The sequence below is a fragment of the Lampetra fluviatilis genome, chromosome 50, assembly GCF_964198595.1.
Source record: "Lampetra fluviatilis chromosome 50, kcLamFluv1.1, whole genome shotgun sequence".
Classification (NCBI taxonomy): Eukaryota; Metazoa; Chordata; class Hyperoartia; order Petromyzontiformes; family Petromyzontidae; genus Lampetra; species Lampetra fluviatilis.
In genome coordinates this window covers 9975289-10002655 of record NC_136324.1, presented here as the reverse complement: position 1 = coordinate 10002655, position 27367 = coordinate 9975289, and the positions used below count along the sequence as shown (strand labels likewise).

Below are 27367 nucleotides of genomic sequence, written 5' to 3'. Positions count from 1 at the left end.
TTTATATTCCTATAGTGGGGGCCTCCCTCCTAGAGAATCAATCACTGTTAATTTCTTTACAAAGTGGTACTCATTTTATTGATGATGGTGATGATAAGCGATGCTGATAGTGGTAATGAAGACAGATATAAGGATACATGGTGATGCCGATAAAGATGATGCCGATGATGATGGTTGAAAACTTCTATATTAAAAACTAATTTCCTTAGTTTGTTTTTCCCCCGCACCTCCGATTATTACGGTAGGCTACGTACGGTGGGAAAGAAGGTTAACAGACATACATCCACAATTCACCATTACTGTATTGCACACTCTGCCGTTGAGCTATTCCCAATCATCCGTAAATAGAATTGACCAAGTTTCAGGATGCACAACTCATCAACAAATGTCGCGTGACTCTCCGAGGCATAGTTGTTGTTGAGAATAAAGCTCCGCATAAGTCGGTGACAAATGCGCACCACATCCGAGTGAGCAAGCGACTCGGATGCGGTGCGCATTCACCTGCGATTAGCGCGGTTGGCCGTGTACGGTGCGAAAGAAGTTCAATGTTTATATTCTCAGCCCCGGACGCATCTCGAGGGAGTTTCCCGCGTGGGGCTCGTTCGATCTTTTCGCAAGGACGCGATGATAATCCCTCACCGAGATCAAAAAAAAAAGCAAGCCAATTTATGGGTTTTTTTTGGTGTCGTTGCAGAAACAGGCCATCCTCCAACCTTGTCAGGTCTCAGACGCTGTGGAAGAGCGGCCACCAGACACACGCAGGTTGCCGTGGGGTTATGCGCGGCTACGCGGTGGGCAGCGGAGGGCAGTGCAGAAAAATTAATTGTTGTCCTGCACGTCTATGCTCCTCACCCTCACCAACCCGCACTGACCAGGGTGGTTGACATATGGTGAAATAATCCCCACGACTTGCAGTGCATGGGGAGACTCTCATCCAGCGGTGGAGTGACAAACCGGCTGTGCGTGTGTATGAGGTGTGAGTGAACTTGCTTGAAAACATATATTTAAACGTCTGAAGAACTGACGGAAGGTTGTTTTTCTTCTGCCAACACGTTTTTGGAAACACGTTTTCAAAACACAACATGATTTTTGGGTTAGATCGCGTAAATATAAATGTGTCATTAAATCCGCCACCACCCGCCACGTGTTAAACTGACGTTTTCACAAGTTGACTTTTTCTTCGTTCAGTAAACAAAAAGGTGACCAACGCGTGCTACATTGCAATGTGCCACAGTTAGTTGGGTCGTCTGACCACAAGATCAGTGGTCTATAAGACGCTCATGATTTTGAAATGCAATTTTAAACTCAAATTGTTTCTCGAAATGTCATCTGACGACGACAGGACGTTTCTATGGACAGTTTGACGTGGTGATACAAAAAAAGACATCACTGCGCCTCTGTAAAGCCAGCTACGGATGAGGCAACCCTGAGATATCCATTTGAGATAAACTGTCGCATGTTAGTATTTGGCATATGGTTGGTTGAGTGTGCATGCACCTGTAACTAAACACACGTTTAAATACATAATTCCCAGAAACTGTTGTGGCCGTGTTTGTTTCGTTTCTTTATATCACGTGGCACAGAGACGCAGTGGGATCGGCATGCTGAGGCACATCCTGGTTGGGGCTCCAAGCGGCTTCTCCCCCTCTCCAATCGATGAGCACCACTTTGTGGGATGTCAACAGTGGCGCCACTTTTGAGAGGCTCGCTCACTCCCTGCCATACGAACGTAGAAATGTCACCGCAGGCTTACAGATAGAATCTAGACACGAGCGTCGCTTCACAATTATCTGAAAGGTGGTGGAAAATAACTTTGACTTAAAGAAACATATATATTGGTTCTTCTTGGTATTATATCCCCACTCGTGTGGAGTCCTGACTTCCTGCTCCTGTCTTTCTACCCACTCCTGTCCCGGGTCATCATCTTCACGTCTACTCGACGGTCGTGCAAATCCTGTCTCAACCACCTCGAACCACCTCCTCCAACCCCGGCGCTTCCACGTCCATCAGCTTCCTCCTCCCGCCGTTTGTTTTCCTCCCTGCGTGCGCCTCGTCCCAGCCACGCGAGTCGACTTCCTCTCGGGAGGGGGCCGCTCTCGCCCCCTTCCCTCACCCTTCGTTGCTGACGGTGTCCGTGGCCCGCACGCCGTTGAGAGCTCTCGGCTGTCATCCTGCAGTGATTTGACAATCAGGGGTGGGGAATGGGGGGGGAGGCTGTGCGTGCTCTGTAAGCGTGCACAAACAGTACGAAAAGCCAGGTTGTAAATTACACCAATCTGTGACCAGAGTTTGAAAACTAATTTCTTTAAAACTGCTTTTTGTGTTTAGATTGTTGTCCCCCCCCCCCGCACCTTCGATTAGCGCAGTTGGCTACGTACGGTGCGAAATAAGTTCAACATATACACGTACATACATTGACTGGATGCACGGCTAGCTGCAGTTCAAACGCGTGTTTCGTTGGTGCGTCTCTTGAGGACACGGACGTTCGTGCGGGAATTAAATGCCATTTGCGTCTATAAATAGTGGCGGGGGCGAGGCGGCGATTGGGCGACAGGCAGGGTGCGCCGCTGACCTCTGGAGATGATAAAAGGGGAAATATCAAAAACAGAATCCCACGCCGTGGGCGAGGTGTGGGGGAGCTTGTTCGTGCGCGACGCTCCACGCTGCAATCTCCGACGAGTGGGGGCACCGCGTTGTACAGACAGACAAAAAACCCCCGTATAGCCTGTAGCAGGCTGTCGGGACAAGTGCTGTAAGTGAGGACCTATGAAGGCCGGCACTGTGGCACATGATGGGATGGGTGGCCAGCACCACGCCCGGCTGCCTTTTTCTCCCCAGTGGCGATGTTTACACACAGCACTAGGTACTCATTTGAGGCTGAGTTGACCTAGGGGAGGCCCAGGACCGGTTCAAATAATCGTCACTGGTGTTGGCCATGAGCGGGAATCGAACCCGGATGGCCGGGTTCATAGCGCAGTGCGCTAACCGCTACACTCCTGCTCCCCTACACTACACACCCACTGACACACAGACGCAAGGCACCACGCTCGTGTATAACTACGCATAGCACGTTTACGACATTGTGAAGTATGGCCAAAGGAACCCCCATCGCCGGCTTCGAAGCGGGGAGGGCCTTCATCTAGCAGCGGATCGACAGAGCTGTAAATTAAAATGAATCAGTGATTGTAAAACACGAATATAAAACAAAATGTTCTTGGGAATAAGTATAATATAGGCAATGATTGTTTATAAACTATGAACAACAATCATTTCAATTGAATGAATATAATTATTGTCTCAATGAGCTCTCAACTTTGTACCCGGCAAAGGTCATTGTTTCATTCACTCTCACAAATCCCTTAAATATATAAAAAAAAAACAATGCCAGACGATGTTTTGGGAGTTAGTGTATATTCCTGATGAGATATGTCAATGCAGTTACACAATCGCCAAAATTTGTTCTCGTATTGTCATTGGCATCTGTTTAGTTACAACTGCATCACAGGCTCATTATTGCAACTTTACACAAGGGCATAGCACTGGCCGAGACTCGACTCCGTACAGGTGTCTCGTTTGCATTGGCTGTGGTGAGCACGTACAAAGCCGAGTCAGCTGGAGTTAGAACGCCTCTACGCAGCAAACAAAAGGCAATGAAATATAACAGTCGCCCTGTTTTACGCCAGACCGAGGAATACATTGTAGAGGAAGTATATATATTACATCTATAATGGCACACGAAATAACATACGTAAAAGTTGCCAAAGCATTAAAAGGTACAACAACATTTTGGTCACTGTTCATGGAAGGTCAATGTAGTCGCGTGTAATTATTCTGAATACCTGAATTTATGAAATAATTATAGGTTACAAAACTTTTTTATAATTCCATACGCAACCGAATCAAGTCATTTGTCATTCATCACCGTATGCCGAGAGTTTTAAGCTGCCCATTTCACACGCCTCGTTCCCATCATTCTTCCCAGAATTTGAGGTGTCCGAGGCTTTCCGAGCCGCTCGAGTTATAAGCGTGTGAATTGGAGAGGTCTTTCCCCAAAATATAATTAACTGCTCGGCCCATATTCTGATGCGGAATTTGGATGAGGCAGCTCCAGGAAGTGCAATCGTCCGTGAGATTTTGTGCCCTGGATTGGGAAGCCAGCTTGAGTTGCCTCACAATGTGGAGACATGAGTATGGCCTCAAGTTCTGTTGAAACGGGGTCCTACAGTACAACTCGATCCTATATCTCAATGTGATATTTAAAAAAATGTCCACCTTTGAAAGCTTTGATCGGAAATGTCCGCACGCAGTCGAGTTTATGGCAGGGAGCGATGACCGACGCGATCTATGGCTCTCACCCTGAATACCGCCCACTGCCTTGGCTGTTGAGGCCGATGTCACGAACGACAGAGGAGCCAGGCAGCAGAAACAAGCGGTGCTCGAAAGCCACGGCAGTCTTCAGTTGCACTCTTTAATAATGCCTCGCACCGGGCACGTGTTCAGAGCTCTAGCGGTGGACTTAAGGGGTCCCAGGTCCTCAGGAAGCTCCAACGAAGGGTCCACGTCGGTGTCGCTGATGACGTCCAGCCGCTCGTCGGAGGGACTTTCGGACGCCGGGCCCTCGGGGGACAGCTGAGGCACCGTCTGTTCACAGCGAGTGACGCTCGCCTGGTCCATGCTCTGCAGGAACATCCAAACGGAGGGCGGCAGGCCCTCGGCGAGGCTCGGGTGAAGCAGGGCCTCCTCGTCGGAGCGGCCCACTGCGCCATCCATGTCTCGCAACACCCCCTCCAGCACCTCGTCAATGGAGACGCGATCACTGCCCGTGATGTCACCCTCGTCCAGCGTTTCCATCGCATCCATGCCCAGCATCTCGACCACGTCCAAGCCCGTCATGTCGTGTCTGTTGTACAAAAGACGAAGATGCCCCCATGTAACGTTTGAGCAGAAATCAAACTCGGGTCGTTGGGTTCGGAGTACAGCGAGCCAGCCGCTGCACTACCGCTCCAGGAACATGCACGTAAGACAAAGATGCCCACTATAGCCTTAACAGACTGTGGGGGCAAGTGCTGTTAGTGGCAAACGAGGGTTGGGTGGTCAGCACCACGCCTGGCTGCCTTTGTCTCTCCAGTGGCATTATTTACACACCATACCAGGTACTCATTTGAGGCTGAGTCGACCAAGGGGAAGCCCAGGACTAGTTCAGATAATTCGTCACTGGTGATGGTGGACATGCCTGGGAATCGAGCTCTGGTCACCAGGTTCGTAGCATTGCGCGCTAATCGCTACACCACACAAAGACAAAGATTCCCCCATATAACCATAACAGACTATTGGGGCAAGTGCTGTTAGCAAGCAATTATGAAGACTGACATGGCACACAAGGGGGTGAGGGGCCAGGACCATGCCCGGCCGCCTTTGTCTCCCCAGTGGCAATGTTAACACAATGCACCAGGTACTCATTTGAGGCTGAGTCGACAGAGGGGAGGCCCAGGATCAGTTCAGGTAATCGCCACTGTTCTTGGTCGTGAGTGGGAATCGAACTCGTGTCGTTAGCACGCTGCGCTACGCCAGGTACGTAGCGCAGCACGCTAACTTGCTACGCCACCGCTCCCACACACCATAGAAAACACACATTCACACATCCGCGCAAAGGACACATTACCTGCACAACAGACACCCATTAAGTCGTTGAGCACAGTGTGGACGAGATGACAGTGAGTCAGTCTGATAGACTGATTCCTCAACGTGGGTGTGAGGAATCAAGAGAGAAGTCCACGGGAACAGTAACCACAGTAGCGATGGTAGAAGAGTGATGCAGTGGCGACAGACCGCGGGGTGGGTGAGTGAATTTAGTATGACACGAGCTTGAAGCATTTTCACGAGAAAATAGCCCATCGACTGGCTGTACACGGCGACGTTACTGACAGTGTGCCCATCACACCACGGCGACATCACAACAACACGACACCTAAAGGTGAAAGGATTTTTTCTCATGAACAAACAATTTAAGGATAAGGATTTGCATATATTTAAAAGGTAATTGCCACGGTGTCTCAAAGGTGCTTTACAACCACAGAGGAGGGAAAGACAAAATCCCCAGTGTGCAAAGAGGGAAACGACAGACAGGGGGTTGGAAACCAAAACCCAGAAACAATCCCCAGACGGACTGAGATGCAGCCTGGCTCTGCGGCTGGCAGAGCTGCGAGCGACTTTTTGTGAGGTCTTCAAAGTACAAATTACGTTACAGATTTAAAATGTGTGTACATCTGTCACCACGTTATTGTGTGTGAGCGTGTCAATCAATATTCCATCTCAAGCGACTTCTCTGCTGAAATAAAATATGCAAGAAAAACTTTTGCTGGCTTGCTTCCTGCTTGGATTCCTGGCTGGCTGGCGCACAAGTGCCGCAGCGGTGATGTCACCGCACACATCTGCGTGATGACGTCACCCGCATTCCACAGCGTCGGGTCACATTCGGTCGTCGCGCTGTGGATCCCGCGCAAATGCAATAGAGGGGGGGAAGCGAAGGAAGGGAGAGAGATAAACGGGGGATAGCGAAACGGCGTGAAACGGAGACGGGCAGTGCGAGGGAGGAACTAGGGAGAGGCAAGAAAGATTGGGGACAAGGAGAATGAGGGCGAGAGGTGAGAGAGAGAGGAACAGGGATAGAGGTAGGGAGGAGGGAAGTGGGTGAGATAGAGTGAAGAGAGGAGAGGATTATAGAGGGAGGGAGAGGTAAAAGAGGTGACAGAGGAAGAGAGAAACAGAAAAACAGGGACAGCAAGAAATTGAGGTAAATTAGGATACAGAGCACAGAGAAGGAAAGATAAAGGTGGCGTGAGACAGGGCTCTACATTAGATGACAAGTTTTTCTGGCTGGCTGGAAGCGATGGATGGACGGACGTTCACTTCTAAATGACGTGCTGATTTCTGGCTTCAACACGAATAAAATGAACCCAAACCCCTGCCCCTACTTTGTACCTGTTCAGGAGGCTGAGGAATCCACAGTCCCTCTCCTCCTTCCTAGCGTGCTCCACCAGCCCGAGCTGTCCACTCGCCCCGTCCCTGAGCGCTGAGCCTGGGACCCCTTGTGACAAGCCCCGACCAGGGGGGCTGCCCCTCGCCAAGGCGTCGTCCGGGAGGGTCGAGGGGTCGGTCAGACGCTCCTCCCACTCGGAGGGGAAGCTCTCCGCCGAGTCGGGGCTGCTGCTTGAAGAAAGGCTGCTTGGATAGGTCCCGGCCCGGTGGTAGATGTCTCTTTTTTCCTGGGCCATCTTTCCGGTGTACAGGGAGGTCTTAGTGTCCCGCAGAGTCAACGCGGGTTCCGCAGTGACGCAGGTGCCGTTCTTTGGCCTGTCCGTAATTTTCGCTTTACTTGTCAATCTCTTTGTAAGCTCCTGGCCGGCTTTGCTGTCGCCACTGATGCTCCTATTATCACTGCTGCTGCTGCGGCACAGTTTGGCTTTGGGCTGCTGGGAAGTTATGGGAGGGATCTGCGAGACAGCAATCGCTTCACCAGTGACGTCAAACTTGCATTCGGGATTTCGGTTCTTCAGGTAATATTCTCCTTCTTCGTCCCTGCCGAGAGACGAGCATGCACCACCAGGGGACAACGATTTGAGTTGGAAACGACACACACTTTTGCAAACACACACGTGTTGCAGTTGGCAACACGTGTGTGTTTGTTTAATCGTAAAAAAATAAATGACATTGAATCCATCAATCAGAGGTGGTGGCTATGCATGTGGACTGTAATCCATCACTGTGGAGGCAGCAGCGAGGGTAAGTGGATCACCGCACAGACGTTGTGAAACTCCCTTCCCATAGGCGTCGAGATTGCCATACCCTGGCTCGCTGGAAGAATGTATGCGTAATGACAGGGTGCCACCTGTCGGCCTGAAGGGGTAATCACAGTTATGGGTATATAACGTAATGCCTAATTATGAGGGGGGCATATCTGGGGAAAAGGTGCAAGGCGGAGTCAGTCGAAGCTCCAGGAACTGCTTGAATGTTCTAGAAGGGGGCGTGGCCAGAGGCGGGGCTTGGCCGCGCTGGGGCGTATATAAGGGGGACGGAACCAGAGGTTCGGTGCTGTTGTGGGTCCTGGGTCCTGACTGCTCGCCGTCATCTCTCTTCGTCGTCCGACCACGTGGCCCATCTTCTGCAAGGCTCTCATCGTCGCTGCGCTAGTTGGACAACTGTGTACTTGGACGCCACAATAGGGTTGTGTGATAGGGTCAGCTATGTGAAGCTGCGTTACATAAATGTATCGCCCAGTGTGTTCCTAATAAATAAGAAGCCTTCTACATGACGTGTCTCGGAAGTCGCTAACTTAATGTGTATATGTTGAACCGGAAGTAGCCGACCATGCTGATCATGCAATAGCTACAGGGTCTGGCAGAGAGACACAATGGCACCGATGGAAATGACTGTGATTCCCTCTTGATAGAAATAATGAACACTATTAAAATCACCCAGAATGCCCTAATCTCATCAAATCTCCGAAGCTAAACAGGTTTTAACTAAACTACAAACTAAACTTTTTATTTTACAAACGACCCAGCTATCGTAACTCAACAAAGTGGCTTATCATGTGGAGAATTATAGCAGTGAGAATTTCACTTGTTCCATCTGTACAGGATAGAGTGTTGTCCTCATCGGATGTGTAGGCTTTCTCGGGGTACTTCGGTATCCTCCCACATACCAACGTTCATTAATTGGCGGAAAATGCCTTAATGTAGGCGCGGGAGCGTAGCGCATAGCAACAATGGATTTCACTGCACTGCTCTCTGCTGCCCACACGCATCGCGGTCAGTGTCACAGCGAGAGTGCACTCCAGGTGAACAGGCTCCATTTTATCATTAATGGTCAGTATTTGTTGATGCGTTTTTTATTGGGTGCAATAATCACCGTATAAATGCATGCTGTATGAGAAATGGAATGAAAAGTGTGTATGTACGTGTCATTGCATGTTTGCTATGTGTGAGTATGTGTGGGGAGCAGTAGTGCAGTGGTTAGCACATGGCACTACGAACCCGGCGACCGAGTTCGATTACTGCTCACGGTCAACACCTATGACGATTATCTGACCCGGCTCCGGGCCTCCTTTAGGTCGAATCAGCCTAAAAGTACCTAGTGCAGTGTGTAAACATCGCCACTTGGGAGAGAAAGGCAGCTGGACACGGTGTTGGCCATCCACCACTTTGAGTGCCGTTCCGGCCTTCATAGGTGCTGCTCGCCAACAGCACTTGCCCCAACAGTCTGTTAAGGCTATACGGGGAATCTTTTTTGTATATGGGGAGTGGTAGTGCAGCGGTTAGTGTGCTGCGCTACGAACCCAGCAGCCCAAGTTCAATTCCCGCTCACGGCCAACACCAGTGATACATGTCTCCCCTGGGTTAACTCAGAGTACCTGGTGCGGTGTATAAACATCGTGACTAGGAAGCCAAAGGCGGCCGGGCGTGGTGCTGGCCTTCATAGGTGCTCACTAACAACACTTGCCCCAACAATCTGGTCAGACTATAAGTTTTTTTTTTTACTTTTGTGTGTATATTTATGAGTATCAGTGTGACAATGTGAGTGTACATGTGTATAGGAATGTGTACATTTCGCCACATGTTTGACATGTACGTGTCAACTGACACCCTGGACGCCCTTGAAAGCAAAATGTCCAATCTCAATGTAATTTCCCTGCAAAATATTTGAATGGGTAAGTAAAGAAAAAGCAATGCATGTCGTTACGTGCGACCGGATGCGCGCGGAAAAAAAGGGCAACGTGCTGCCGTGCGGTACCGGAGCAAGAACTGCGTGGCGATGATGAAGTCGGCCTTGCCCTTGCGGTAGATGATTCGCGCGGAGGCCTTCACCCAGAGCCACTTGCCCTGCTTGCTGAGCAGGCGGAAAACCACGGGCTCGCTCTCCCCGTTCCTCATCACTGCCAGGGACGTCAACGGGACAGACAGCAGTCACGACCCGCGCCACCCGAAGCCTCTTGACGACTCGCGGCCGTATCGTTAGCGCGGGCGGCGCGGACCCGGCTTCAAGGGATGGGGCCCATGTTCATAGCCCGGCGTCTGGTTTACCCTGTCCTCAGAATCTTTATTTTATGTTATTCTCCAAATTGCATTCAAAATAACGCTGTCATGTCGTGAGACCGAGGTTCGTGGGCTCGAATCTGTAGCATAAAACTTTCACCATCTACTTAAAAGTGGACATAAACGATTCTGTGATGTCGTCGGATGCAGAGTAGGCAATTGCGAGCTGGTGTTAAGGTCCCAATTTTTTTTTCAAATTGTCCAAATTTTGAAAAAAAATACTTAATGTGGAAACACAAAGCCACAGGCAATCGCTGCCCCCCCTTCTACAGAAACTTAACAGGACACCCCCCTCAAAGAGAGTTTTGCAACACGGTCAGGCTTTCCTGGCCAAACAAGTGTACAGTTAAACCCTCTGTGCTTGTAGCCAGAGCCATATCGAGAGGTATAACTAAACATTGTGTGCCAGATAGGGATATATATGTCTATATATTTTTTTAAATGTAAGTTTTCTTTACGACGGCAGAGGTGTTCAACGGTGGTGCGCGTCTCACGTATGAGGTTGTTTGCCTTCAAGTAGAGCATGTCGCCCAGGTGCTGGAAGTTGACCGCTTTGCGCCTCCGGAACTCCACATTAGTGTAGCCCAGCACCAGCCGGGCCCTGTGTGGGACGCAAGCAACATGGCCAGCATGGGCCATGGTACAGAAAATTCTAAAAATTCTAAAAAAAAATACATACTTGAAGTCAATAAAGTTAAAACTGCTTATTTCTACTAATAACGAATTCACAACATGGGGTGTGGTCGTTTGTTCGAGAGCAGGATGGGGCATGCTATATCTGTGGGCTGAGTCATGATCTGGTGTGATCTCATTACAGGTTCATGATGCCAAACTCAAATTTCTAGTTTTTGGCAATATTTCCAGTGTAATGTGTTATGTGCAAAGGTGAGACATATAAATAATGTGGTGTTATATGAATGGATGAACAGGCGACAGGCCGAGCTGATCATGCAAATGGATGAGCTTTGGCCCAGTTGATTGCGCACGTGGTTGGGTCTTAGTCGCGCCTTGTTTTGATATTAATAATTGTTTTAACAGGCTTTTGGCCTAGTTGAGCATGCACATTGTCAGGCCTTGGTCTGTATAACATTTCTAGTGCTTCAATGAAGACATACACACTAGGTGAGTTGAGGCGAGTCTTTAATTAACACTTCCCTTACGGGACGGGTTCTATAATTGGTGTAGACGTATCTATCGCTATGTAACATTGTGTGACACCGTGTAACACCGTGTAACACTATGTAACCCCCTACACGCGAGGCTATTGAAGATCCCAACCAGACGACGTGACCCGACCCACCGAGTGTTACCCACAATGACGACCCTTTACTGTATCGCGCTGCCCTTTTATCCCCCTAGCGTGGCCTTCCCCCCGCCCTCTGGCTACGCCCTCCTTCTAGCACCTCCCAGAAGGCTCGCCCCCCTGATTACCCGAATGACGGAATATGCCGGCATTACACATTGATTCATGGGATTTGATTACACGTTATATTGTGAAGTGGGTTTGGGTGTAGTTTTTTGTTACATTGTTAAATATTTTGGAAACATTAGTCATGGGTATTTCTAGTGTACAATGCAGGTTTTATATTTGCAAATTAGCGTCTCCTTAATGAAGCGAAGTTAATTAACGACGAACAGTTACGTTATTAATTATCCACTGACTTTTTCTTACTTTGTCAATCGATGTTCGAAGTGGTTAAGACCAATCCCAAAGTCATCTCCTAATTATTCACGGTTTATTCGTCTTAACTACCTTATGGAATGGGAGTTACGGTAACACTTAAGCCGACCACATTCCTGGAATTACGGAAGTCGTTCCGTATTTTGGCCTCAGGCTCGATGAAACAGGATGAAGAAAGAACACATCTTGTCGTAATAGACAAGAGTTATGAAACAAGAAAGTGAAAAAGCTGAAGTCAATTGGGTGACACTTTGAAATACAGTTGCTGAGACAAGCCCAAAATGTCACGAAGGCCAGCAACAAGCAGCAGTAAAAGACAAGCTTTAACACATTCCTTGAAATGAGCAAGATTATAAAAAAGAGCTTTGGAAAAGAGACGATGGGAGGATATTCTCTAGTGGAGCAGTGCAAGGGAAAAGCAGAAAGAGAAATGTTGTGACCTGCTTTGTGATGAGTGGGTGAGTGAACGGGTGAGTGAGTGGGTGTGTTGCTGTGACCTGTATTATGGTGGTTGAACACCGTACGGACGAGAAGAAAGTCGCTGTCTGGTAGACTGAGTCCTCAACATGGGTGGAGGAATCAACGAGTGATGTAAATGGGAACAGTTACCATTGCATTAGCGATATAAGAGTGATAAGGAGGCAACTGACCAATGATTTAGAGCTAATCAGGAGGTTTTTGACAGGTGCAGAAGCCAAAATATAACAACGCAATTTCGATAATTCTCCTGTGTGGGTACTTTAATTGGAGGTGTGTGGCACCAGGGCTGACAAGAATGTGGGGCAAGGCCCGCGAGCAGCTGGCTGCATAAAAAATGTTACAGGTACACGTGGGCCCCCCGTACTTAGAGTCCAGGCTGAGCGTGGAGAAGTCCAGCTTGTGCTTCGTGGTGAAGATGATGTTCCAGAGCCGCAGCTCCGTGGGCAGCATGGGATTCTGCGGAACCGCAAGGGCAAACAGCGCCGGTCCACCACCACCTGCGCCCATGGAGCCAACGCCGCCGCCGCCCAGCCGCTTTAACTTGCCCTGCACCTGAATCATCTGGAAGGACGAGCGGCACGGCAAGACCACACAGGCCATCAATGATACTCCGTGTCCTTCAAGATTCAACAAAAGCATCTCCCCAAAGTTTTTGTTCGATAGGCATTCCGCGGCGGTACACCGGTGCAGCGTAACACACACCGGTCCTCATAAAAACAGTTCTAAAAGTATAATTTGAACTGACATTCGTCTTCCGACTGCTTCGACATCACGAGAACTGATTTTGACGCTCACCCCGCAAGATTTTCTAACCGGGGGTTGCAAATCACCGAAAAGTAAATAATTTGTGTAAAAATTTGCTTTCTTTATACCACGCGCCGGTGTACCACCAATACGTTCAAATGCCATTTGGGCGGAGTTCTGGAAACACTTGATAACTCACAAACGCTCACTGCCTGGAAAATAAACTTTTGTTGACAGGTGGATTGATTGGATGATCTAGATTACCACAATGGCTGCCCCCCCAAAAAACATGTCAAATTAAGTTATTTTGTAAATTACTATCCATAATACAGGTTTTTTTGGGTTAGATCACCTAAATATATAAATGTGTCGTTAGATCTGTCACCAACTGACACAGCTAATTAGTAAGGTTTATCACGTAACCAGAACATGCCAATTCGTTACGAGTATAGCACACCGGTGTGTTGGAGAGCAAAGCCGTAATATTTACAATCTGAGTACGACGTTTCGCCAGTAATTACAACTATTTATTAGTATTTCTTATTTGACTAGGAAAGACCCATTGAAATATATAGCTCTTTTTCAGAAGCTCAACGAAGTGGCTCATCTTGTGGAAATTGATAGCAGTCAAATACTCTAAACGCATGTTTCTAAGTTTGGAGCACCCGGAGAAAAATCCACGCGATCATGGGGAGAACATGTAAACTCCAAATATAACTGCACACTTCCATGAGCTCTGGCCTCGAGAAACCAAAGCCCTTTAATGTCATACCACGAGTCAACGGCTAACACGCGATTTATCCTTTTCACTTACTGCCCGCCATGTGCACGTGTAATGGTTGAAGTAACCCAGGCAGGCCACTAGAGGCTGCTAAATTTAGCATAATATTAAACAAACAAAAATACATTCGAGAAACAGATCGTGATCCTGAATTGTGACAATATATCAAATCATTCCCAGGGTAGGGGCACGCATCATTGAGGCCTCCGTTCATAGCTATGGTTCGGCGTAGAATTTGTTCTTCCTCAAGTGACCCGGCTCAAAGCCATGTTCAGGTTGAGTGGACTGAGCTGTGGTCTCAGCTGTGCTGGGGACTTCGATAAGCCGAGCCCGAGCCACGGCTGAGCTGCTCGGGCACCTTTGAAAGTATCTGAGCAGCTCAAGCCTGTTAGAGGCCGAGCCAGAGCGGAGCTGGGACTAAGAATACTAAACTAAACTATTTTATTTCATCAGGTAAGGCCCACTGAGCTATACATCTCTTTTTTCAGAAGTCACCTGGTCACAGATGATAGCATTCATCAAAGTGACTTATGTGAAAATTGATAGCAGCCAAATACAAGAAACGCATGTTCTAAATGTGGAGGGAAGAACCGGAGTGGCCGGAGAAAAAACCACGCAACCATAGGGAGAACATGCAAACTCCAAATATACAGAGGGCATTAGGGTCAGGATCGAACCCACGACCTCCTGTATACCAAGCGAGGTAATTAACATCTCGCCATCGTGGCGCCCCAATGCAGCCCTAAGACTCCAATTTAGATCCTGATGACGATGATTACGATTAGCGGTGAGGATGACCCAGAGGTTGTTGTTCACCATGAACCCAGAGTTGTTGTCCAGCAGGCAGCGGAAGCGGCAGGAAAAGTTGCGCTGCTGTTCAGATACCGCCGTCGATTGTTCTCCTAAAAGAAACGGGCCACGCCAAGATCAGCACCGTATCAGACAGGAGATTCGTAAGATGTACAATAAATACGCAGACAATGTGCCTCCTTCCCATAGCTAGCCTTCGACATTAAATATAAAAGCACGCTTTACACAACCCATAAAAGAGGTGTTTTGGGTTAGATCACCAACTCACACCGACCAGCCTGGCTAAGTATGGCAAAACCAATGCTGTGAGCGACAGTGTTGGGAGTTCTCCATCCAGCAGTGGATTTATAAAAGGTCTGGTAATTATTATTCCTATTACTTGGAGTCTGCATGTAGTCTGGGTTTATGCAAGGTTTTTCACCGACAGTGAAATGATTTGTGTTCTTGGTACAAACGATTGCATCAATAAAGAATATATCAGAAATGCGTAATATGCCATTTATTCAAGCATCACCGAGTCTCAGGACTCTTTCAGAAGGGTTCTGCATTGGAATATTTGGCTAATTTATGTTTGTGTTTGGGAGGGGACCGTCATAAGTAAAGATAAGCCATGCTTTTCGTTGCACTTCTTTTTTCTTCTGATATGCATTGTTTTCTCGTTATTTATGTATTTTTATTTTTTGAGCTAAGTAGTACGGTTTTATTTTAGTATTTTTTGTACGGAACTGGATCATTAATGAAAGACGCTATATAAAATGAAATTATTATCATTATGCATGGCAGGAATACCACTCAGAGATCTGCAAAGATGGACTAAATATCCCACACGCTGTACCACCGTCACCTGGCCATCTTGCAGCTCAGTGGGTTTGGAAATCTCTGCGTGATCCACCAACCCTTGCCCCCATAATGGCGAATTTAATAAATACACTTTCTGCACTCGGGAAGCTGGTGTAACTGGGGAGGCCGAACGTGATTCGAACCCAGCCACCGAGTCACCTTTGGTTGTTTGACCTTGAGGTGAAGGCCCTTGCAAAAAAGCTTAACTACATTGGGTGAAACAAGTTCATATCTCTTGACAATGCTCACATAGTCACCTAACTGCAATAAGGAATGTTCGTAAAACTGATGACTGATTTTAAACCCTTGCTCGTCTGCTCTTGGAAATAAACTTCTGTAGGTACTCAGTGTTGCTCTGGTTCAGGCAGGTTCAAATCAGCTGCGTTTTTCTCTTTAAAGCAAGCATGTTGGAAGCGTGCACGCAAATATGATAAATGTTTATGTCGACAAATACGAGCATTGCGTGTGAATTCAATGAAAACTAAATCACCAGCAACAGACGTCATGAAAGCGTAGGTTATTTATGCAGCACATTAGGCAGGGAATTACACGAAATTATTTTTTCATTGTGAATTAAATAATCTGGGCTAAGGCACACCCTGCGTTGAACGTGTGTCGTTTAATAGACATGATCAATTAAGGCTCTTTCATGAATGAAATTGCCCATGCATTCTGGGACCGAATCATATTCAATAATACTCCAGGTGTAGCCCCGCTTGTTGTGGGAGTCATTGGCCTCTGAGAGGTGCATCTGCCTTGAGTAACCAAGATATTACCCAGGGTCTCACTGCTCTGTTGTGGGAGCCATTGGCCTCTGAGAGGATGGGGTGGGCTGACTGCTGAGACCGGCATTGGAGCAGACTCCACAAATCCAGTAACCGATGGGAAGAGAAGACCAAAGGGCACATGTTGAGAGAGCCTCCATACGGACTTTGGAGGTCGTTGCGCGATCTGGCGGTGGTGGCATCAGCGGCGGCTGTGGCCGTGGCGACATCTTTATCTTTTCACCAAGGCTGTGAATCCCATGCGAGCTTTAAACTCTATTCACAAAGGAGCCACTTGCAGCGGCCGTGCGATTCCCTGGTACGGTCAGAGCCGTGGAGCTCTAAAGGTCAGGCCACAGCTGCTACTCGAGATGTCTCTGCATTGGTGTGACATTGATTACCAGAGGTGTGGACTCGAGTCATGTGACTTGGACTCGAGTCAGACTCGAGTCATGAATTTGATGACTTGCGACTCGACTTGGACTTGCATAACAATGACTTTGTCCCACCTCTGAGATGTGGACTCGAGTCATGTGACTTGGACTCGAGTCAGACTCGAGTCATGAATTTGATGACTTGCGACTCGACTTGGACTTGCATAACAATGACTTTGTCCCACCTCTGTTGATTACCCACGTGGCGAGGAAGGACTGACTCTCGTGAATCTGGTAAGGACATTTCTTCTGTGGCCGGGCTACGCAGGGAAGTCAGGGCTGGCCGGATGTTGTAGGAATGCGTGTCGACATGTGGGTTCACTCATCCTGCGAGATCCGGTTTTCAGTGACTGTCTTAGCATGTAAATACGACCACTACTGCTATTACTGCACTCATTTATTGAGTCCCAAAGTAAAAATGTCTGCCTGCTCAAACAACCAATAGGGGCAGGCGCTCATCTCTGCAGCTTAAAGCCACTCGTGGAAATTCCACATTCTTATGGCAAAGGCCAGAGTCGCTAAACAGAGGACCCTTGTTGACTTCCCACAAAGTGGAACTTGGGTTGTCTGTTAGAGGGATGAGCTGTGCCGAGTCCTCGTCGAGATTTCAACTCGTTCCCTCCTCATCCTGAGGCGAGCGCGCCAACGACAGCACCACCCGGCCGGATCACTCAAACACGAGGATGTCTATTGCGGTGATTAGCACACTGTGCTATGTACCCGGCGACCTGAGTTTCATTCCTGGCCAGGGCAACATCTATGGCCTCTCTTTCAACAACCCGTAGTGACCAGCAGGGAGAAGTATGGTCAAACAACACCCATGATCGATACGGTGTGCCGAGACCCTCATCCAGCAGTGAACTGACAAAGGTCTGTAATTTCAATTATTAATGATTACTGTCTTGGCTCATTGGCTTTCAGAATAGTTGTGGAAGCTGGCGTTAAGCGCTTGGATGGGGAACATGCCGGAGGGCGGCATTGCCCCCTCGTAGCCAATTTGCACGTCGCCTGTGGGAGAGACGGGCTCGCGCGGGACGAGTCGGATCCTGCGTGCGCGCACGTGGAGACCGCGAGGCTGCGGTCACGGCGGGTGCGTGGTTCCGGTTCAGGTCTGGGCCACGTGCCACCGATGGAGGGGCAGAACAAAAGCCACCGCCGCCACCGCAAAGGTGGAAGGAAGAGTCAGTGGGAGGGTGGGAAAATGTTCCGTCACTGTATACGGAGACTGTAAAGGTATGAAATAATGAATGAAAATAAATGGTTGGCAGGCATTTTGGCACCTGCATGACATTCTTGCTGGGGTGGAAAACCAGTTTGCTTACTTTCCAGAGTGAAGCGCTGGATTAGGAACAAACATCGCGTAGCAACGAGGGACACGCGCTCCCCTGAACGCCCAAGCGCCCGCGAGCTACGGCCACGGCGCCGCTCCACCTTTGAAGCCCTCGATTCGGCGTCACGCCAGCCATGCAGTGGCGAGGGGGGGTTACGCGCTGTCACGCGTGCGCGATGGAGCTGATGGCACGCTGCGGCAGGCTCTGACTTAGGATGCACATGAAGCATCCCTCCAAGTTGCCTGCCAGCGACGCTGCACAATGACACCAGTAGGTTCGGTCTTATAATGGCAGTGGGGACAAGTGCTTTTTTGCGAACGCCTATTTAGCACTGACGCAGCACACGTAGGGGTAGTGTAGCCGGCATCACACCTCCCCAGGATCTGATGTTCACGCAGAGCGCCGAGTAGGAATGTGAGTCCGAGTCCACCTCATTGTGCGAGGTTTGGAATCAACCCTGGTTCCTCAGGATCTCTGTGCCGTTGTAACTGGCAAGCCACACGATGCCACCCCCCATGATTTTCTCAGTGCAGAGTGTACGGAGTGTATTCATAGTGCAATCTGCCTTTCGAGTGCATTGCCTCGGGGAGAATGATGTGATGCTAATAAGTGGTGGGGACGTAGTTTTAACACATGCCGTTCGAGCAATCACAGAGTGCTTCTATGCACAATTAAATGGATTTAACCGCAACGATAGCATCGAACATTATTTAAAAATGATATGGAAACGTATTTGGTTTGAGCACTCATGTTGGATGGATGGCGTTGTGCTCAGAGCAACGGCCTCGCAGTTGAAAAGTTGCAAGTTTGATGCCTCGTTGAGGATGAACTCGGTCCACGGACACTCGGTCGAGCCGGGATATTCGATTGTGTTAGTGATCGACTGCGCCACCGATTATTGCTTTATTTGCTTGCCGAATCAGATAACAGGAAAATAGGGGAAAGTTCAACTTGTTCCCACACGTGCATGCTAGATGAGAGGGGTTGGGCAGAGCTCGGTGACATCATCAGCCACATCACAGTCCTTAAGGGGGTTTCCAGCCTTCGGGAAGCAGGATGCAGGGGGCGGCAGCATAAAAAAAAGGTTTTAGGGTTAGATCGCGTGAATACAAATGTGTTGTTAATCCGCCACCACACGGCACAGGCAATTAGTAAGGTTTGTCCTGTAAACAAAGCATGCAAATGTTTATTTGACAAACCTTACTAATTGGCTGTGGCAGGTGGTGGCAGGTTTAACGACACATTTATATTTACACGATCTAACCAAAAAAAACCTCTACTATGGATATTGGTCGCGAAAGCCTACTGCGTGTTGAAGTCAACGGTGATCAATTGACACCGTGGACTCCCTTGCGGATGAGACGTTCCATCTCAAGGGATTATATATATGTACACTAAACTAAAATTGTCCTATGGAATAAATGACCTCTGTCATTGGAATGTGGAATTACTGCCAGAGGCTTAGGGGCTGCCAGCGGAAATGAGAACTTCCCTCGTGCGTGTCTGAGCAGAGAAACGATGACTTTGATCCAATTCTCCCTTGGTCACACCGGGTAAATATAGCCCTGTGATTCAGGCGGCACTGTTTAAACCACTCTCAAGAATCCACGTGTCTGTGGCCAGCATGTAATCGTGGAAGGAGTTCTCTTTTTTCAAAATAGCCCTCGGTTATGAATGTACTTTATTGAATATTGGTTTAGTTTTCAAATGCTTCTGTAATGCGGTTATATCTGCTCTGATTTCTACTTGATAATTTCTGCTCTGATTTATATTTGATAATTTCTGCTCCGATTTCTATTTGATTATCTTTACTCTCATTTCCATTTGGTTGTTTTTGTTCTGATTTCTCTGCGCTTAATTGTTGTACTTGTTTTGTTACTTTGCTGACCCAAATGACTGTTGCAAATGTGACATATTGGTCTCACCTGCTTAAACTAAATTAATTTGAAACTTGGACTTAAGGCTGATTCAACCTCGCAGAGGCAAAATAGGTTCCGATGCTACTTGCCAATGATGCGCAGGGTCGACAAATCGCACGGTGCCTGGGATCGTAATGCAAGGTACCAACCAATGCGCCATCACTCATCATAATAGCACACACGTAGAGACACACGCACTCTGACACATTGCAGGATTTCCTAAGATTGTTGCTCTGCACTTGGTGCATTATGGGGGAAGCTGTGCCATAGTGGTTAACGAATTGCGTTATAAACCAGCCGACATAGGTTTGATTCATGGCCACAAATAACATTAGTCGCTAATGATATTCAAACCAGTCCTGGGTCTCTCCTAGGTCAACTCAGCATTAATTGAGTACCTGGCGAAGTGTGCAAACATCAGCATTGGGGAGACGAAGGTGGCCGGGCATCGTTCTTATTACACTGCCCCTTAGCGCACAATACTGGCCTTCACAGGTGTTTGCTTCAGCACTCTCGCTAACAAACGACGTAAGCTACACAGGGGATCTTTGCGTTAGGTGCAGTGTCTCTGAGCTGGTGCTGCAATGTCTGCAGGCCGTGCCTCTCTCTCTGCGCGCACGTAGGCTCAGGTTTCTACGCACGCCCGGGGGTGCTGCTTAGCCTGCGTTACCGTGAGCGGGAGCCAACGGGAGATGAATGGCTCCGTAATCACACTCCGTCCTTCGCTTTACTCTCAGGCCGATATTCTCCTGGCTCGGCTCTGGCTTGGCTCTGGCTCAAGTGAGCCAGCTTCTCAGCCAAGTGCTCAAACTTGAGCCGGCTCCGAGCACGGTCCCGGCTAGGCTCAGGGTTTCCATGGAGCTGAGCCTGAGTCGAACCACGGCTGAGCCGCTCACTCGCACGTCTTTAACAGCAACCTAGCGTCTCACGCCTGAAGTGAGCCGCTTGGTGTTAGAGGCCGAGCCATGACTCAAAAAATGTCCCTCAAAGTGGTACGTGAATCCATAGGGCAAAAACCAGTGAATGCGCGAAACAGCAAGCAGCACCTTCCAAAGCGTGCCATGCGCGTATCGTGTAAACGTCTCGCTTCCAACCAGAATGTATTCACCCAGCAGTGGATTGGCAAACGGGCTGCACATGCGCAATTAATCTCTGGTGATCTGTGCTGGATGTGAATGTAGCCCTCACATCACTCCGCTGCAGCCAAATCCTAACTGGGAATACTCTGAAATAGGATCACATGTGCACACATTACAAGTAAAAGGTCTTCTACTGTTGTACCAGTACACGCGATCGTGGATGTACTGCTCGTACACAGTCCTGTAAGTCAGAAAGTAGACCCAAGGTTTTGTTGAGATGCCATTGTTAAACTGGAGCTTCAAATGTATAGAGATTATGATATCAACCCAAAGTGGAGGTTATTTACTGCTCAAATGAGCATCAAGGCATTGGTGCTCATCTCTTGTTTACAGCCCTGTAGAGCCAGTGGTAGGAATTCCACATTATTATAGCAGGGGCTAGTCTACCCATAGGACTACCACTGTTGACTTCCCCACAGAGTGGTACTCGTTACATTAACTCCGGAGGGATGATGGGCTGAGAAATGTTCACTTGATTCAGCATGTTCCAGTTATGAGGACATAAATACGGTTCGATTGCCACGCAACAGACACGTCGAGAGCGGGGCTTAGGGGAAAGCGTTTGAAAGGACATCGGAAGTTGTTCCGTGACGTCACCTTTCGGAGGCTGTTATCTAGAGCATGGATCCATCTACTGCGTTCCGTGAGCGTTTCCCAACAGACATGCCTTCATGGGACAATGTCAATACCACGTTTGGATTATAATCCAAGCGTGGTATTGGAGATCCTGGAGTGCAATGATTCCCCAAGAAGCTCACTAGTAAGGAGAAAGCGGCTTGGGACAGCTTTGTCGCAGTGGTTCGTGGCTTCCTGGGCAATCACAAGGTCGAAAACTACGTGGAGGTGGTTGAGACTCGGTGAAGAACTACGGCACAATGGGCTCTAGGATGTCCCTCAAAGTCAATATCCTTAATGCTCATTTTGATAAATTCAAGGAGAACATGGGAGCGTACTCGGAGGAGCAAGGCGAGCGCTTCCACCAGGATATACTGGACTTTGAACGCCGCTACCAAGGACAGTATAACGAGAACATAATGGGAGGCTGATTCGTGACAGTGATTTACAGTATAATCGTAAATCTCGAAAAACTACTCACTTCTAAATCTTTTGTAGTATTTTTTATTACTTCATTTTAAATATATGTTAATTTTGATTAATATGTTGCTTTTTCTGACTTTATGTGAATGAAAAGACACAAATTCGCCCGTTTTCTCATTGAATATAGGTACATTTCAAAATATCACTGTCCTGGTCACAAAAGCAAAGTTTGTGGGGAATAATAGCCACTTTCTATACTTTTTAGGCATAAGCAATTACGAAATAACACCTACTACCCAGGAACAAAAATTTGGTTACATAGTGTTATTATCAGGGGAGAGACAATGCAAGAAAAAAGTTTTTAAACCAGCAAGAAACAAATAATGAAAGAGCTCAACCTACATTCTCAAAGGCGCACTGTTTTAAAAAAAAGTAAACCTACGTAGTCATTATTATTCCTTTCCATTTGCTTTATAGTAAATGTCAATTTGAGCCGTTTGGACTACTTGACCATACGTCACGACTCTGATCAGCGCGGATTGGTAACGTAGGGGAGCAGAGATGTTGGAGCATAATACAGTACAACTGTACAGGCGGTCTCCGGTTTACGAAAGTCCGATTTATGCCGTTTATATAATGGCACCATGGATCGATTTACGATGCATCTTCTGACATAACTGTGAACGCGTTTGAACAGAGTCAGTCTGGTTTCGACGTCACTTGGCGTGGAGCTTTTGTTATTATCAAGTGAATGTTTTTTGTGAATGTGTACCTATTAAGCTCTGTTAAATATGGCTGATAGAAGGCAAAACAGATCGACAAACTGATGTTTCGACTGTTTCTACTGCCAATGAGAAAATCAGGGGTCTGGTTTATGACTATCCGATTGACAACAATGTGGTTTCTAGAAACGCATCTCCGATTATCATGGTTGGCTACGTGCAGTGTGAGAGAAGTTCAACACACGTAGCAACGTAACATCGTAAAAGCGGGGACCGCCTGTAATAATGGTTGCACTGCTGCCTGCTGACAACGTACTCTATGCACGGTGGCATCCAAAATCCGCAGACTGTCCAGGTCCAACCCCCACCACTCAGCTCCCTGAGATCTGACGAGATTGTGCGCATTCAGGGTGATTCCAATCAGAGTCAGTTCAGAATATTTATTTAGACTGGAGGAATCCAATGAGCTATAAAGCTATTTTCACAGAACGTTACGACAAAAAACAATCGAAAAACATGATTGGCATGCAAATTGGCTGTGTTGGGTGGTCGCAAGTTTAACGACACATCTATGCGATCTAACGGGAAAAAACTATTGTGGAGGAGTACAAATTAGAGGCAAGGTAAATAAATCGCTATAAAAATACATGCAAATATATATTTGTTACGTACTAGGTAAGGCCCACTAAGCCATTAACTTATTTTTCAGAAACGACCTGGCCACAAATGATAGCTCAACGAAGTGGCTTATCATCAGGGGGAAATTTATAGCAGCCAAACACTCTAAACGAATGTTCAGTCTAAATGTGAAGGGAAAAACTGGAGGACCAGGAGAAAACATCCACGCCACCATGGGGAGAACATGCAAACTCAGAATATAACTGCACACTCCAATAAGCTCTGCCGTCTAGAAACTAAAGCCCTTTTGTGTCAAACCACCAGTCAACGGCCGACACGCGATTTCTCCTTTTCACTTACTGCCTGCCATGTGTACCCAGGCAAGCAATTAGAGGCTGCTACATTCAGCGTAATTTAACCAAATATATTCTAGAAACAAATTGTAATCCTGAATTGGGACCAGGAGAAAAAATCCACGCAACCACGGGGAGAATGTGCAAGCTGAAATATACAGCAGGCGTCAGAGTCGGGATCGAACCCTCGATCTCCTGCATGCAAGGCGAGGCAGATAATATCTCGCCACCGTAGTCAGCTCAGGATGAAGCACTTCCCTCTTCGTGTTCTGCTGCCCAATCCCCGTCCCCATGTGCTCCATTACGACCGCGTCCGCCGACTACGCACGGAGGACTTGGGAGGTGTGGTGGTCCATTACCAGAGTCACATCGCTCCGTCTCCTCCCAGCAGAGGCGTGCTTGGAACACGGCTCGGTCGTCCGCGTGGATGAGATCAAAGACGCTCTCCAGAATCACGTCCGTCTGGGCAGCAATGCGTGCGCACACTGTCATCATCACCATTGTCATCATTGACACATCATCATCGAGATCGTTACTCTGGACACTGTTGTAAACGAGAAGTTTACAAACAATCAAACTCTATTTAATATAGCGCCATTCACAATAAAATCGTCACATGTAAACATAACATTACATCATTCAAATTTCAGATATGCAAAATAGTAAAAAGTATACAAAGTTGTAAATATATAAAAGAGATTGTAAAATACACTATTAGCCTACTTTTAAACACTGCAACACCTTCCTTATTAGATGGGGTTCATGGTGCACTCCACTTGAACACAACGTGGACCAGTACACTGCACAATTAACACCCTACTCGCTGCACAATGAACACCGTACACGCTGCACCATGAACACCCTGCATGTCGCACCATCAACACCCGACACACTGTAGAACCGGACTGAGAATCCTGATACTCGAACTATGAACCCACAAACTTAGGCTATGAACCGAATAAACCCGGTCCCCACGACCACAAACGCAGACTAGAAACGCTCAAACGCGGATTGTGAACCACCCAGTCCGAGCGCAAAAGAGAGTTTCATGCACAAACCGACCATCAACGGCCGATGCCGAGCCGTCGGACAGATCACCCCACATGGAATTTTATGAGGCCAAAGAGATGGGTTTTCAGCAGCGTTTTAAAATGTTAATAAACTACCAGCTTCTCCGATGCTAACTGGGAGGTCATTCCACAACCTGGGAGTCAAACAGAGGAATTAGCACCCTTCCAAAGCAACTTCGACACTGAGGAGCCACAAGGAGGCTCTGTGTCACAGATCTCAGATTTGTGGTTGGAACAAGCCTCTCCACAAGCTCAGAGAGGTAAGCAAGTTCCGTCTCGAAGAAACTTACACGTGTACAATTAATACAATTAAAATAAATATTTGTCTTGGTGCACGATATGTACCTGGTTGAAACCCAGGTATTGCTGGATGTTCTGTGAAACGTAAAACACCATCCCATCAGCCATGATCACCAAAAGGACGCCACTCATGGACTGAAACGACAAAATCGGCATGCATACATCAGCAACACAGTCATACTGATAATGGTCTATATACACAACCATGGTCTATACAAAGTAATTCCTTTATGCATTATGACATAATCAAATCATATTTAAGGAACGCAGATATTACCCACATACTTCTCTGAGTTATAAGATCCGGCCGAGTGGCCCTGCGGTACAGCAGGCCACTCGCATGGAAGGTCATGAGTTCAAATCCTGGGAAGGGGTTGACTCAGCCCATCATCCCTCCGGGGTCGATAGAATGAGGACCACTTTGTGGGGAGGTAAAGAGTGATTGACCTTTGGACAGACTCGCCCCCACCCATAAGAATGTGGATATTCTATCAGTGTCTCTGTAGGGCAGTAAACAGGAGATGGGCACCAACTCTTCAATGGTCAATTGAGCAGGACACCACTCTGCCTTTGCTTTTGTAATTGGAAAGTGGAAATGTGATTAGTGCGCGGAGTGGATGGAGAAGGGAAGGTGACTGAGACAGGCAGTGGAGTGGCACCGAGAGTCCGACAACCGAGGGGAACAGGAGACCTAAAGCCAGACAATGGTGTTGGTGATGGTGAGACTGTCAGAGAGGTCACTGGAGGTCGGGTTGCCCATGTATGTTGAACTTATTTCGTATTGCACGTAGCCAACCGCGAAACAGCTACAGGGTCTGGCAGAGAGACATGATGGTGACACACGGTGGTATAAGTCAGCGGTCCCCAACCTTTTTGGCACCAGGGACCGGTTTCGTGGAAGACAATTTTTTCACTGACGGGGGGGGGGGGTGTTCATCATTGGGTCTTTCCCCCTTTTCAAAGAAGCTCTCCAGCGACGTTTGTTTTTTACTCCTTTTGGCTATGGTTAGCGTTTGGGCTTACCAAAACTATGACTGAGACATGTGCGCAATGCGGGAAAGAGGCGCGGACGGAAGTGGTAAATAACGTGCGGATTCACCGCTCACCTCCTGCTGTGCGGCCCGGTTCCTAACAGGCCACAGACCGGTACCGGTCCATGGCGCGGGGGTTGGGGACCCCTGGTATAAGTGACTGTGATTCCCTCTTGATAGAAATAATGAGCATTGTTAAAATCACCCAGAATGCACTCATATCATCAAATCTCCGAAGCTAAGCAGGGTTAACCTAAACTATAAACAAAACTTTTTATTTTAATAGGTCAGGCCCACTGAGCTATATAGCTCTTTTTCACAAGTGACCTGGCCACAAATGATAACAAAGTGGCTTATCATGTGGAAATGTATAGCAACCAAATATTCAAAAGGCATGTTTCTAAATGTTGAGGGAAAAACCAGAGGAACTAGGGAAAAATCCATGTGACCATGGGGAGAACATGCAAACTCAAAATATACAGGCATCGGGGTTGGGATCCAACCCACGTCCTCCTGCATACCAGGCGAGGTAGTTAACATCTCGCCGCCTGTACCGTGCTTTGATGGGTGATCACCATGCTATAAGGTTGTGGTGTTACGTGGTGGGTAGCAGTGGGCAGTGAAGTAAACTCCATTCCTGTATTGTACCTTTATGCTCCCTGCCTTCACCAACCAGCATTGACCAGCATGGTGAAGTATTGTCAAATAACTCCCACTGCTATTCCAGCAGTGGTCTGACACGGGGCTGTGCTGTACGTGTGCACGACTAAGGCAATTAAAACTAGGCCATCTGAAAGTGGTGGCGATAACGATGTGTTATCACAAACAGACGGGGCAATCCGCCGCTGGCGCGTGAAGTGGACCAACCGAGATGTCAAGTTGCGAGTGTCAACAGAGATTGCGGCTATAAACGTTAAAACGGACGCTGGGATATCGGTCTCCAGCGTTTAATATACGCCCGCTTAGCACCCCGTGACCCTGGTCAATCCGGTCGGCAGACAACGTGTCCCCCTTATCCACGTCGCTGCTCGCTACTCATCTTCTGCCTGTGCCAGTTTAATGCGTAGTCGTAGAAGGGCTTTTGTGCACAATATTATCCATAATAGAGGTGATTTTTTTCGGGTTAGATCGCGTCAATATAAATGTGTCGTTAAACCCAGCACCACCCGACGCAGCCGATTAGCCATTTAGTTACTAGTTCAGCACCACCGGTAAACC

The 27367-nt window shown here is 47.9% G+C and overlaps 1 protein-coding gene across 3 annotated transcripts in view; it reads right to left on the bottom strand.

Annotated features, from left to right (window-relative positions):
• Nucleotides 1-3371: 3371 nt before the first annotated feature.
• LOC144948704 (aryl hydrocarbon receptor-like) overlaps nt 3372-27367 on the bottom strand; it is a 43385-nt gene continuing 19389 nt past the window's right edge. The window contains exons 4-11 of one of the 3 annotated variants that reach the window (XM_078878382.1): nt 25164-25253; nt 24108-24210; nt 14597-14682; nt 12620-12816; nt 10589-10695; nt 9793-9934; nt 6982-7578; nt 3372-4900 (exon numbers count right to left, since the gene is read on the bottom strand). In XM_078878382.1, coding sequence (XP_078734508.1) covers nt 4456-4900; nt 6982-7578; nt 9793-9934; nt 10589-10695; nt 12620-12816; nt 14597-14682; nt 24108-24210; nt 25164-25253 — 1767 coding nt within the window. In that variant the 3' untranslated portion in view covers nt 3372-4455. The other 2 variants (XM_078878384.1, XM_078878383.1) reach the window with 2 other exon arrangements.